The sequence below is a fragment of the Rhineura floridana genome, chromosome 6, assembly GCF_030035675.1.
Source record: "Rhineura floridana isolate rRhiFlo1 chromosome 6, rRhiFlo1.hap2, whole genome shotgun sequence".
NCBI classification, from domain to species: domain Eukaryota; kingdom Metazoa; phylum Chordata; class Lepidosauria; order Squamata; family Rhineuridae; genus Rhineura; species Rhineura floridana.
The window spans coordinates 2,807,264-2,821,566 of record NC_084485.1 but is presented as its reverse complement, the minus strand read 5'-3'; the positions used below and the strand labels follow the sequence as shown (position 1 = coordinate 2,821,566).

Genomic DNA, 14,303 nt, shown 5'->3' with positions numbered 1-14,303 from the left:
TAACGTGGTGAGGGGGTTTGAGAGTGTCGAAGAAGCTGAGAGCAATGCCGTCAGGAGTCTAGACCAAAAGGCTAGACTCCTAGCAGGGGCACCCACGGCAGAATGGTCAAAGCTGAGACACCAGACTAAGATGCATCCAGACTCAGAGGAAGGCAATGGTAAACCACCTCTGAATACCTCTGACCACGAAAACCCCATGAACAGAGTATCCAAAATGCAACATGAGATAATGCTGGAAGATGAGACCCCCCAGGTCAGAAGGCACTCACCAAGCTACTGGGGAAGAACAAAGGACAAGTAGTGCTGTAACTAATGACACAGCTGGGTCAAAGCCGAAAGGAAGCCCAGAGGCTGATGCGCACAGATGCGAAAGGCGAGTCCGGAGTTGTACAACGCACACGATAGGAACATGGAATGTGAGAAGCATGAACCAGGGAAAGTTAGAATCTGTCAAGCAAGAAATGGAACATATTAACATTACAATACTTGCCGTGAGTGAATTCAAATGGAGAGGAATGGGGCATTTTCAATCAGGCAACTACAAAATATTTTATGCAGGAAATGAGAAATTTAGAAGCAGCAGCATTGCTTTAATAGTGAGGTGATGTAGCAAAAGCAATTAGGAGCTAATTGCAAGATCTGAGTGAGTGATATCAATGAGATTAAACAGGAAACCTAATAACATTACCATCATCCAAGTCTATGCTCCAACATCAAATGCAGAAGCAGAGGAATTGGAGAGATTTTACACAGAAGTACAGGAAGAAATTGATCACACACCAAAACAAGATGTGCTGATAATCATAGGGGATTTGAATGCAAAAGTAGGGAACAGAGAAGAACTAGGAATTGTGGGAAAATGGGGCTTAGGAGACAAAAATGAAGCAGGAGAAAGACTTATCGAATTCTGTGAAGCCAATGATTTGTTTCTCACAAACAATTTTTTGAGCGACCGAAAAGATGAATGTACACGTGGATATCACCAAATGGCCAATATAGGAATCAAATTGATTATATAATTGGTAGCAGAAGATGGAGAAGTTCCATACTTTCTATGAAAACAAGACCAGGAGCAGACTGTGGTAGAGATCATGAACTGATAGTATCGAAAATCAGAGTAAAGCTAAAGAAGACCAACAAAGCAATCATAATGCCAAAATACAATTTAAATAACATCCCAGAAGAATATAAAGATCAAATAAGGTTCAGGTTTGAGGCTTTCAACTTAGTTGACAAAGAACCAGAAGAATTATGGAGTGAAGTCAGAGACATTATCAGGGAAGAATGCAAAAAGACAATACCTCTCATTAAAAAGAGCGAAAGACCTTAATAGAAGACTGAAGAAACTCTTAAAATGGTTAAAGAGAGAAGGAAAGCAAAAGCAAAATTAGATAGAAACACGGTTAGAACCCTGAATGCAACAATACAGCGATTAGTTATTGTATAGAAATAGAAGAGGACAACAAAAAGGGAAGAGTCCTATTCCAAAAGATTAGAGAAATGAAAGGGAAATTTAAACCAAGAGTAGGGATGTTGAATAATCAACAAGGGAACACACTGACTGACTGAGATGAAATAAAAGGAAGATGGAAGCAATACACTGAAGAACTCTATAAAAGAGATGCCAGGATGAAAGATTCATTCACGGAGGAACCATATGATGAAGAACCAGAAATCTTAGAATGTGAGGTGAAAGCTGCTCTTAAGATACTTGGAAGAAACAAATTACCAGGAATAGATGGCATACCAACTGAGTTGCTACAAGCTACTGAGACTCAATCTGTCCAAATTTTGACTAAAATCTGTCAAGAAATATGGAAAACTAAACAATGGCCCACAGACTGGAAGTGTTCAATATATATCACAATTCCAAAGAAAGGGGATCCCAGGGAATGCAGTAATTATCGAACTATTGCCTTAATATCCCATGCAAGTAAAGTAATGCTCTAGATTCTACAACAAAGGCTCTTACCATATAGGGAGCGAGAAATGCCAGATGTCCAAGCTGGATTTAGAAAGGGAAGAGGCACCAGAGATCATATCGCAAACATATGTTGGATAATGGAACGGAGCAAGGAATTTCAGAAGGAAATCACCCTGTGCTTTATAGATTACAGCAAAGCCTTTGACCGTGTAGACCATGAAAAACTATGGAATGCTTTAAAAGAAATGGGGGTGCCACAGCATCTGATTGTCCTGATGCACAACCTATACTCTGGACAAGAGGCTACTGTAAGGACAGAACATGGAGAAACCGACTGGTTCCCAATCGGAAAGGGTGTGAGACAAGGGTGTATTTTATCACCCTATTTATTTAATCTATATGCAGAACATATCATACGGAAAGTGGGATTGGACCAAGATGAAGGTGTGAAATCTGGAGGGAGAAATATCAATAATTATAACATATGCAGACGATACCATACTACTAGCAGAAACCAATAATGATTTGAAACGAATGCTGATGAAAGTTAAAGAGGAAAGCACAAAAGCAGGACTACAGCTGAATGTCAAAAAGACTAAAGTAATGGCAACAGAAGGTTTATGAGGACATTGAACTTGTCAAGGATTATTAATACCTCGGCACAGTCATTAACCAAAATGGAGACAATAGTCAAGAAATCAGAAGGCGGCTAGGACTGGGGAGGGCAGCTGAGAACTAGAAAAGGTCCTCAAATGCAAAGATGTATCACTGAACACTAAAGTCAGGATCATTCAGACCATGGTATTCCCAATCTCTATGTATGGATATATATGTATGGATATGTGAAAGTTGGACAGTGGAAAAAGCGGATAAGAGAAAAATCAACTCCTTTGAAATGTGGTGTTGGAGGAGAGCTTTGAGCATACCATGGACTGCAAAAAAGACAAACTGGGTGTTAGAACAAATTAAACCAGAACTGTCACTAGAAGCTAAAATGATGAAACTGAGGTTATCCTACTTTGGACACATCATGAGAAGACATGATTCCCTAGAAAAGACAATAATGCTGGGAAAAACAGAAGGGAGTAAAAAAAGAGGATTGATTCCATAAAGGAAGCCACAGACCTGAACTTACAAGATCTGAACAGGGTGGCTCATGACAGATGCTTTCAGAGGTCACTGATTCATCGGGTCGCCATAAGTCGTAATCAACTTGAAGGCACATAATAACAACAACATGGATGGTGGCATATCTTCCTCGTAAGGGGGGAGAACATGATCTCCAGCGTGGACAAAATGGAGCCCTGGCACCTGCCAGGGGAAATGTAGCCATACCACATGGTGCAAGTTCTTATATTTATCCAACAGGTCCTTTGTCAAGGTCCTCTGTTTGGCAGATACACATCCCGGAACAACTTGGTAGATGATAAATTGGTGGACATTATGTCAGAAGTGAAACTTTGAAGGAACAGAAAAGCAACACCATGGTACAACCAGTCTTAGGAGGAGCTCTAAAAGCTCGTGGGGGGGGGGGGGAGAGAGAGAGAATTAAGATCCAGGGAGGCTGATGTGGAAGTTTCCCTTAGGGCTGGGATGAGAAACCTGGTGCCCTCAGTTGTTGGAACTCCAGCTCAGCACAGTCAGTGATCAGGGAAGAGGGGAAGTGCAGTCCAGCAACATCTGGAGAATCACAGGTTCCCCATCCCATTTGGGTACCTGAGTCTAAAGGCATGCAAGGCTTTTAAGATCAGAACCATCACCTTGAATTGGGTTGGGACACCAACAAGTAACCAGTGAAACCTTTTCACATCTGGTAAGTTATGTTCCCAATGGAACGCCTCAGTCAGAAGTCCAGCAGCCATGTTCTGAACATGTTGCAGTTTCCAAAGTGCCTTTAAGGGCAGCCCCACACACAACACATACCCACAAGGAAAGGGCTGTTGCTCCGTGGCAGAGCATCTGCCTTGCATGCAGAAGGTCCCAGGTTCAATTCACAGCATCTCTAGGCAGGGTTGGGAGACTCTTACTTGAAACCCCAGAAAGCCATTGCCAGACACTGTGGATGACACTGAGTGGATGGACTAACAATGCCTTTCTAGAAAGGTGCTGCTTACATTCCCACAGGTTGCTGTCACCTAAGTCCTACTCAGAGTACACCCATTGAAATGAATGACTCTAAATTGGTCATGTTTATTAACTTCAAAAGGTTTACTCTGAGTTGGACTGATATTGAATAGTACTGGCATTGTGGTAGTCAAAAAAAAGGTCATTACCAGAGCATGAATCCCTGTAACCAGACCATCTCTGCCCAACCATAGTTGCAGCCAACACATCAGCCTAAGCTGGAAAACAACAACTTGGGGCCACGTGGGACCCCTGCACCTCAAGTGGAAAGCTGGATCAAAGTGTCGCCCTCAGCTGTGAACCTGTCCCTTCAGAGGGATGAATCCCAATCCAGAACAGACAGAACAGCATCTCCCTACATAAGTTAACAGTCCACCCACAGTACCTCCACCTTATCAGGATTGAATTCAGCACTTCCCTCACCTCACACCATTCAATGACAGAGAGAAACATGGTTGTATGTCATTAGCGTGTCTGATCCACAATCACGGAGTTACCTTTCCCACTGGCTTCAGATGGATATTAGGAGCATGGGAGTGGCAGTCCCCAGCACTAACTCCTGATACCAGCCCTGTAAACAGGAATGGAACCACCATACGCTCAGCTCCCAACTCACATAGGTGATCCAGAAGGATTCCTGATCAATGGGATCGAAAGCTACCAAGGGGGCAAGATAAATAGCAGGGCTGCACTCCCCAGCTCTCTCTCTCTCTCTCCCCCGCCCCCAGCACAGGTCATGAAGGAGGGCAACCAAGGTGGTTCCTGTGCCAAAACCAGACTCCAATCTGGAAAATCGGTTTCATCCAAAAGAGCCTGTACAGCCACAATCCAGTCAAGTACCTTGCCCAAGAAGAGCAATCCATCACCTAATGAGAGTTGTTCAGACATCTACTCAGCACCATTTGCATTTTTTTTAAAAAAGAAATAAAATCAGACCGCTCATTTCGTTTCTGTTCAAAGTATCCTGCAAGGCAGGATACTCAATTTTCAAAGATCCCTCCTACACACTCAATCCCCTGCCCTTGAATAGCTAATCCTGAGGGTTGGGAGATCCTTCAGGATACAGACCTGGACAGGCAGAGGGGATTGGTGAAAACTGGATGCCACGACTTGTGAAAGCTAAGTACTTTCCACTCCGGCACCTCAAATATGTAATAATTGCTCCTTTGTACACTTTTGCACACTCACAGAATGGAGTTTGAGAGTGAAATATTCCACTCTTTAAGGGCGCTTTTGTGAAATACAGTGGAGACCCCGCCTTTATTAAAGAATGAATATAATGGTAATTCTGGGAACAACACTGTAATGAAGACACCTACCACAGTATGACCCTGCTTACTCCACCCTACATCATGTGTAATCTATCCTCTTAATCAAATGAAACAACTACTTTACTTGGATTTTACACTCTGCCGTATGTCATGCACAGATATACGAAGCCCTGGGGGGAAAACAAAAATGAGGGGGGGGGAGTTCCTCCCATTTTTCTGTTTTTTCCTCCAGGTTCTGTTTTATTCCCATTTTTCTGCACATCTCTAGTCACATGACACCCATTTAAGCACAAATGTGCTAACTTAAAAATGTCTTCTTTCTCTTCTGATTTTGCTCCCTACAAGACAATTCAAACGTTTCAGCTTCAACATCCTCTCTTTTGAGTGCTGATAAGCAAACCCCACAAGATGCAGTAATGGCCACCAGCTTGGACGGCTTTAAAAGAAGATCAGACAAATTCATGGAGGACAGGGCTATCAATGGCTACTAGCCATGATGGCTGTGCTCTGCCACCCTAGTCAGAGGCAGCATGCTTCTGAAAACCAGTTGCCGGAAGCCTGAGGAGGGGAGAGTGTTCTTGCACTCGGGTCCTGCTTGCGGGCTTCCCCCAGGCACCTGGTTGGCCACTGTGAGAACAGGATGCTGGACTAGATGGGCCACTGGCCTGATCCAGCAGGCTCTTCTTATGTTCTTATGTTCTTATGTACAGTTCTGGTCGCCTCATCTCAAAAAGGATATTCTAGAGTGGAAAAGGTTCAGAAGAGGGCAACCAGAATGATCAAGGGGATGGAGCGACTCCCTTACGAGGAAAGGTTGCAGCATTTGGGGCTTTTTCGTTTAGAGAAAAGGCGGGTCAGAGGAGACATGATAGAAGTGTATAAAATTATGCATGGCATTGAGAAAGTGGATAGAGAAAAGTTCTTCTCCCTCTCTCATAATACTAGAACTCGTGGACATTCAAAGAAGCTGAATGCTGGAAGATTCAGGACAGACAAAAGGAAGTACTTCTTTACTCAGCGCATAGTTAAACTATGGAATTTGCTCTCACAAGATGCAGTAATGGCCACCAGCTTGGATGGCTTTAAAAGAAGATTAGACAAATTCATGGAGGACAGGGCTATCAATGGCTACTAGCCATGATGGCTGTGCTCTGCCACCCTAGTCAGAGGCAGCATGCTTCTGAAAACCAGTTGCCGGAAGCCTCAGGAGGGGAGAGCGTTCTTGCACTCGGGTCCTGCTTGCGGGCTTCCCCCAGGCACCTGGTTGGCCACTGTGAGAACAGGATGCTGGACTAGATGGGCCACTGGCCTGATCCAGCAGGCTCTTCTTATGTTCTTATGTTCTTATGTACAGTTCTGGTCGCCTCATCTCAAAAAGGATATTCTAGAGTGGAAAAGGTTCAGAAGAGGGCAACCAGAATGATCAAGGGGATGGAGCGACTCCCTTACGAGGAAAGGTTGCAGCATTTGGGGCTTTTTCGTTTAGAGAAAAGGCGGGTCAGAGGAGACATGATAGAAGTGTATAAAATTATGCATGGCATTGAGAAAGTGGATAGAGAAAAGTTCTTCTCCCTCTCTCATAATACTAGAACTCGTGGACATTCAAAGAAGCTGAATGCTGGAAGATTCAGGACAGACAAAAGGAAGTACTTCTTTACTCAGCGCATAGTTAAACTATGGAATTTGCTCTCACAAGATGCAGTAATGGCCACCAGCTTGGATGGCTTTAAAAGAAGATTAGACAAATTCATGGAGGACAGGGCTATCAATGGCTACTAGCCATGATGGCTGTGCTCTGCCACCCTAGTCAGAGGCAGCATGCTTCTGAAAACCAGTTGCCGGAAGCCTCAGGAGGGGAGAGCGTTCTTGCACTCGGGTCCTGCTTGCGGGCTTCCCCCAGGCACCTGGTTGGCCACTGTGAGAACAGGATGCTGGACTAGATGGGCCACTGGCCTGATCCAGCAGGCTCTTCTTATGTTCTTATGTTCTTATGTACAGTTCTGGTCGCCTCATCTCAAAAAGGATATTCTAGAGTGGAAAAGGTTCAGAAGAGGGCAACCAGAATGATCAAGGGGATGGAGCGACTCCCTTACGAGGAAAGGTTGCAGCATTTGGGGCTTTTTAGTTTAGAGAAAAGGCGGGTCAGAGGAGACATGATAGAAGTGTATAAAATTATGCATGGCATTGAGAAAGTGGATAGAGAAAAGTTCTTCTCCCTCTCTCATAATACTAGAACTCGTGGACATTCAAAGAAGCTGAATGCTGGAAGATTCAGGACAGACAAAAGGAAGTACTTCTTTACTCAGCGCATAGTTAAACTATGGAATTTGCTCTCACAAGATGCAGTAATGGCCACCAGCTTGGATGGCTTTAAAAGAAGATTAGACAAATTCATGGAGGACAGGGCTATCAATGGCTACTAGCCGTGATGGCTGTGCTCTGCCACCCTAGTCAGAGGCAGCATGCTTCTGAAAACCAGTTGCCGGAAGCCTCAGGAGGGGAGAGTGTTCTTGCACTCGGGTCCTGCTTGCGGGCTTCCCCCAGGCACCTGGTTGGCCACTGTGAGAACAGGATGCTGGACTAGATGGGCCACTGGCCTGATCCAGCAGGCTCTTCTTATGTTCTTATGTTCTTATGTACAGTTCTGGTCGCCTCATCTCAAAAAGGATATTCTAGAGTGGAAAAGGTTCAGAAGAGGGCAACCAGAATGATCAAGGGGATGGAGCGACTCCCTTACGAGGAAAGGTTGCAGCATTTGGGGCTTTTTAGTTTAGAGAAAAGGCGGGTCAGAGGAGACATGATAGAAGTGTATAAAATTATGCATGGCATTGAGAAAGTGGATAGAGAAAAGTTCTTCTCCCTCTCTCATAATACTAGAACTTGTGGACATTCAAAGAAGCTGAATGTTGGAAGATTCAGGACAGACAAAAGGAAGTACTTCTTTACTCAGCGCATAGTTAAACTGTGGAATTTGCTCCCACAAGATGCAGTAATGGCCACCAGCTTGGATGGCTTTAAAAGAAGATTAGACAAATTCATGGAGGACAGGGCTATCAATGGCTACTAGCCATGATGGCTGTGCTGTGCCACCCTAGTCAGAGGCAGCATGCTTCTGAAAACCAGTTGCCGGAAGCCTGAGGAGGGGAGAGTGTTCTTGCACTCGGGTCCTGCTTGCGGGCTTCCCCCAGGCACCTGGTTGGCCACTGTGAGAACAGGATGCTGGACTAGATGGGCCACTGGCCTGATCCAGCAGGCTCTTCTTAGGTTCTTATGTTCTGGGGCCCCTGAGAAGCTAGCCGAACAAAATGTGCTGTGGTGTGGGCAGTGCAGTTGAATGGGGCAGCCTAGGAAACTCCATCTGGTGTAGTGCTTGTCCATAAAGGCAAACCTAGTGTGGGAGACTAGGATGACGCCAGCAGACCCCAGGAGCCCTCTATGTTGTGAGATTTTGGAGGTGATCTGTGAACGTATGAGCCCTGGGCGAGAGCCACGGTGGGTGCCTGGAGTCCTGAGTGAGCGTCGGGGCATGCGCGGTGTTGAACGGGGAGGTGTGCCAGAAGGAGAAGGAACTAATATCTGTCTATATTAGTCATTTGTATTAAGGTCTTTATTGTGTATTTTTATAACGCTCGTCTTAATTTTCTGTACACCGCTTAGAGACATTTTTCTGTATTACATAGTGTGGAAATAGTCTAATAAATAAAGAAGCACGCTCTTTACAGAGCTCCCCGGGCTCCCCAGTGTTCTTGTTTTGGCAGCTGGGCGCTTTAGGTCAGGAGCTACGAGGGCCAGAAAGAAGAGTGGCCGCCACCTAGGGTCACTCCAGACCAGGGGCGGCTATGGCTAAACTGTGGCCCTCAAGAGGTCGCTGGACTTCCGCTCCCACCACCCGTCAACTGGCGAGGCTGGCTGCGAGTCATGAGCGTTCGGAGCGCAACGGCACCTGGAGGGCCGCCACCCCACCGGTACTCTAGAGAAGGAAGTCGCGCGACACTCTGATTACGCAACTATTCAGCCATGCTGGCATCCCTGCTGCGGCGCTCTGTGCGGACCGAGGCGCGTGTGTGCGAGAGAGCGCGCCCCTCCTGCCGTTCCCCCTCCCTCCTCCCTCCTCCTCACCCTTACGGAGCTCGCGGTGCCAGACGGTGACGATGGGCCCGGCGTGCTTGCGGTGGTGGATGAGCCACAGGCTCAGCGTCTGGACGCTCTGCTGGGAGTTGCTCAGCTCCGACAGCTTCCGCTCCAGCGCCGACTCCGAGAACGAGGACATGGCGGGAGCGGACGGGGAAGAGGAGCGCCGCGCTTCGGCTGTGCCCGGCCCTGGTTGGACCGGCCCGGCCCCGCCGCCCGCCCACTCGGGGGCCCCCCGCGCCTCAGAGACGACCAACCGCCACAAAATGGCCGCCCGCCCTTTCACCCCGGAGCCGCTGCGGGTCAAGGGACAGCATGCTACGGGTGGCCAGAGGGGGACAAAAGAGCGGGAAAGGCGCGCTCGCTCGCTGGCGTGAGACACCGTCGCTTCTAGCGAAAGGGCAGGCGGCCGGGAAACAAGCCGCCGCGCTTGGGGCGCATGCGCACGCCGCTCCGACCGGCCGGTGGGCCGGCCTTGAACTGCGCGTGCGCAGTAGTTCGCCACCGCGCATGTGCAGTGCTGCTCTGGCGAGACTTTTCTCGCTCCGACTCCTTGATGTGATCGCTTGCGGGAGATTTTTCGTTCCCTCACCCAGAGAGGCAGGTATGCTTCCGGCATGTGCGAGTCCCTCGCTTTCTCCTGAGGGGGTGACTGGAGAAGGTGAAGCGGGGCCAGGGGCCGGTCAGGGGGCTTGCGAGGCCTCTCCCTGTCATGGGGAGGCTGGGGGGAGAGGCGCTGGGCTGGGACCCCGAGGGGTCTATTCCAGGGTGACCAATTCCAGCGCAGCGGGGGGGGGTCTTGTCCTCTTGCGTACCCCCGTCTGGGAGCGAGCCCCGTCGACTCCAGCCGGCCGCCTTCGTGGCGAGCGTGCACAGGATCGCTCTGCGCGCCTGTCTGGTGCAGGAGGACCGAGCAGGATGCCTCCTCGCGGCGAGGGAGCAGTGGGTAGAGCACGGTCCTTGCGGGCAGGAGGCGAGCGACGCCAGCTCCCTACCCCCGGAGAGCCGCTGCCAGTCCGGGCAGGCAGTGCTGAGCTGCCTGCGCGGACCAGCCTGGGGCCGGGCAGTTTCTTCGTATCGATGCCAGAAGCTTTCCTGCGGATGTGGCGGGAGCATCGGCTGCGGACATCTGAGCCTCAGAAGCCGTGGCCGCACCGCAGGTCTTCAAGGGGCCACAAGACTCTTGGCTGTTTGTAGAAAGCTTTTCTCGAACTTTTGGAGAACTTTGTGCGCCTCTTTGTTGCTTCTCAGCCCTTGTGTAGCGCATAGTTAAACTATGGAATTCGCTCCCACATGAGGCGGGGTGGCCACCAACTGGGATCGCTTTTCTTGTAAAGCCTTTGATCTTCTTTTAGACAAGTTCATGGAGGATAAGGCTAGTAACGGCTACTAGCCATGATGGCCATGCTCTGCCACCTGAAAACCAGTTGCCGATAGCCGCAGGAGGCGAGAATGGCTCTTGCGCTCAGGTCCTGCTTGCGGGCTTCCCATTGGGGCATCTGGCTGGTCACTGTGAGAACAGGGTGCTGGCGTAGATGGGCCCCCTCGGGCCTGATCCAGCAGCCAGGCTCTTTTTATGTTCTTTCAAATGATGCGTTAGGATTGTTCACATGTTGCACTGAACAATGTACAAGCTGCCTCTGTACATTGTGTGCAAAAGTGTATACACTTCTTGATTGGTACAGCTCAGCTACTGTGTACACAGATTGTACCCTCATTGAATCATTGTGCAAATGTACCTTTCACAGGTACACAGATTGTGCCCTTAATGTAACATGTGACACCCCCTCCCATTACCTCAGTGATTAAGTTTATAGATCTTGTATGCTGTGCCTATCCAGCTTTATAATTTATTTGGCTCCTCCAGAGACAGACACGCACACCACCACTTTTCTACCGTGGGCATCCAACCCTAGCCCTTTTCCAAACCATTCAAGCCTGAGATTGCAGACCCATAGCCATGGGGGGGCAGTCACCCCTTTTCTGTTGAAGATTGCCATAGGTTTGTAACTTCTCACTTTGTGAAACCCTGAAGTGGGAGTGCTTGTAACCCTACTACCAGCAAGGCGTGAAGAAGTGATGGCAACCTTACTTACTTCTTGTATTTATAACCCATCCTCATTAACACAAGGGTTATCCCGTTTGACCCTTACACAATAACCCTGTGATGTAGGTTAGGCTGAGAGAGTGTGATTGGCCCAAGATCACCAAGCAAGCATTTTTGGCTGAGCTGAGATTTGAACCCATCACCCTATCTAAGCCCAACACTCTCGCCTCTGTACGGCAGTGATTCCTCTGCCCACGTGGACTCCTGCGTCATCTGTTGCATGCTGAAAAAGCCCCCTGCCCTTTCAGCTTTGAGTGGAGCAATGTTGGGGGCGGGGTGTGCAGGGCTTTGAGACTTTCAACAAGAGCTCTGTGGCCCTGGAAAGCTTTGTACGTGCTCGCCCAGAGGGTGGGTGGTTGCACTGAAACATGCCATCTTCTTGCGTGATTAGGATTTACTTTTATTCTTGTTTCTATATCTGTTTTTAATGTTGTAAATCACTGAGCTTCTTTTTTGGGGGGAAAGTGACTCATCAATATAATAAATAAGAATAAGAATTTCTACTTCTTTACTCAGCGCATCGTTAAACTATGGAATTTGCTCCCACAAGATGCAGTAACGGCCACCAGCTTGGACGGCTTTAAAAGAAGATTAGACAAATTCATGGAGGACAGGGCTATCAATGGCTACTAGCCATGATGGCTGTGCTCTGCCACCCTAGTCAGAGGCAGCATGCTTCTGAAAACCAGTTGCCGGAAGCCTGAGGAGGGGAGAGTGTTCTTGCACTCGGGTCCTGCTTGCGGGCTTCCCCCAGGCACCTGGTTGGCCACTGTGAGAACAGGATGCTGGACTAGATGGGCCACTGGCCTGATCCAGCAGGCTCTTCTTATGTTCTTATGTTCTTATGTACAGTTCTGGTCGCCTCATCTCAAAAAGGATATTCTAGAGTGGAAAAGGTTCAGAAGAGGGCAACCAGAATGATCAAGGGGATGGAGCGACTCCCTTACGAGGAAAGGTTGCAGCATTTGGGGCTTTTTAGTTTAGAGAAAAGGCGGGTCAGAGGAGACATGATAGAAGTGTATAAAATTATGCATGGCATTGAGAAAGTGGATAGAGAAAAGTTCTTCTCCCTCTCTCATAATACTAGAACTCGTGGACATTCAAAGAAGCTGAATGTTGGAAGATTCAGGACAGACAAAAGGAAGTACTTCTTTACTCAGCGCATAGTTAAACTATGGATTTTACTCCCACAAGATGCAGTAACGGCCACCAGCTTGGACGGCTTTAAAAGAAGATTAGACAAATTCATGGAGGACAGGGCTATCAATGGCTACTAGCCATGATGGCTGTGCTCTGCCACCCTAGTCAGAGGCAGCATGCTTCTGAAAACCAGTTGCCGGAAGCCTGAGGAGGGGAGAGTGTTCTTGCACTCGGGTCCTGCTTGCGGGCTTCCCCCAGGCACCTGGTTGGCCACTGTGAGAACAGGATGCTGGACTAGATGGGCCACTGGCCTGATCCAGCAGGCTCTTCTTATGTTCTTATGTTCTTATGTACAGTTCTGGTCGCCTCATCTCAAAAAGGATATTCTAGAGTGGAAAAGGTTCAGAAGAGGGCAACCAGAATGATCAAGGGGATGGAGCGACTCCCTTACGAGGAAAGGTTGCAGCATTTGGGGCTTTTTAGTTTAGAGAAAAGGCGGGTCAGAGGAGACATGATAGAAGTGTATAAAATTATGCATGGCATTGAGAAAGTGGATAGAGAAAAGTTCTTCTCCCTCTCTCATAATACTAGAACTCGTGGACATTCAAAGAAGCTGAATGTTGGAAGATTCAGGACAGACAAAAGGAAGTACTTCTTTACTCAGCGCATAGTTAAACTATGGATTTTACTCCCACAAGATGCAGTAACGGCCACCAGCTTGGACGGCTTTAAAAGAAGATTAGACAAATTCATGGAGGACAGGGCTATCAATGGCTACTAGCCATGATGGCTGTGCTCTGCCACCCTAGTCAGAGGCAGCATGCTTCTGAAAACCAGTTGCCGGAAGCCTGAGGAGGGGAGAGTGTTCTTGCACTCGGGTCCTGCTTGCGGGCTTCCCCCAGGCACCTGGTTGGCCACTGTGAGAACAGGATGCTGGACTAGATGGGCCACTGGCCTGATCCAGCAGGCTCTTCTTATGTTCTTATGTTCTTATGTACAGTTCTGGTCGCCTCATCTCAAAAAGGATATTCTAGAGTGGAAAAGGTTCAGAAGAGGGCAACCAGAATGATCAAGGGGATGGAGCGACTCCCTTACGAGGAAAGGTTGCAGCATTTGGGGCTTTTTAGTTTAGAGAAAAGGCGGGTCAGAGGAGACATGATAGAAGTGTATAAAATTATGCATGGCATTGAGAAAGTGGATAGAGAAAAGTTCTTCTCCCTCTCTCATAATACTAGAACTCGTGGACATTCAAAGAAGCTGAATGTTGGAAGATTCAGGACAGACAAAAGGAAGTACTTCTTTACTCAGCGCATAGTTAAACTATGGAATTTGCTCCCACAAGATGCAGTAACGGCCACCAGCTTGGACGGCTTTAAAAGAAGATTAGACAAATTCATGGAGGACAGGGCTATCAATGGCTACTAGCCGTGATGGCTGTGCTGTGCCACCCTAGTCAGAGGCAGCATGCTTCTGAAAACCAGTTGCCGGAAGCCTCAGGAGGGGAGAGTGTTCTTGCACTCGGGTCCTGCTTGCGGGCTTCCCCCAGGCACCTGGTTGGCCACTGTGAGAACAGGATGCTGGACTAGATGGGCCACTGGCCTGATCC

At 48.0% G+C, this 14,303-nt stretch overlaps 2 protein-coding genes across 7 annotated transcripts in view; one reads left to right on the top strand and one right to left on the bottom strand.

The window, feature by feature from the left end:
• Positions 1–9,927, bottom strand: part of RPRD1B (regulation of nuclear pre-mRNA domain containing 1B) — a 63,041-nt gene extending 53,114 nt beyond the window's left edge. The window contains exon 1 of one of the 4 annotated variants that reach the window (XM_061630761.1): positions 9,439–9,927. In XM_061630761.1, coding sequence (XP_061486745.1) covers positions 9,439–9,589 — 151 coding nt within the window. In that variant the 5' untranslated portion in view covers positions 9,590–9,927. The remainder of the gene's footprint in view (positions 1–9,438) is intronic. The other 3 variants (XM_061630762.1, XM_061630763.1, XM_061630764.1) reach the window with 3 other exon arrangements.
• Positions 9,928–9,965: 38 nt separating this feature from the next.
• TTI1 (TELO2 interacting protein 1) overlaps positions 9,966–14,303 on the top strand; it is a 33,895-nt gene continuing 29,557 nt past the window's right edge. For 2 of the 3 annotated variants that reach the window (XM_061630758.1, XM_061630760.1), the window contains exon 1: positions 9,966–10,054. The gene's annotated coding sequence lies outside the window, so the exon portion shown is untranslated. The remainder of the gene's footprint in view (positions 10,055–14,303) is intronic. The other variant, XM_061630759.1, reaches the window with a different exon arrangement.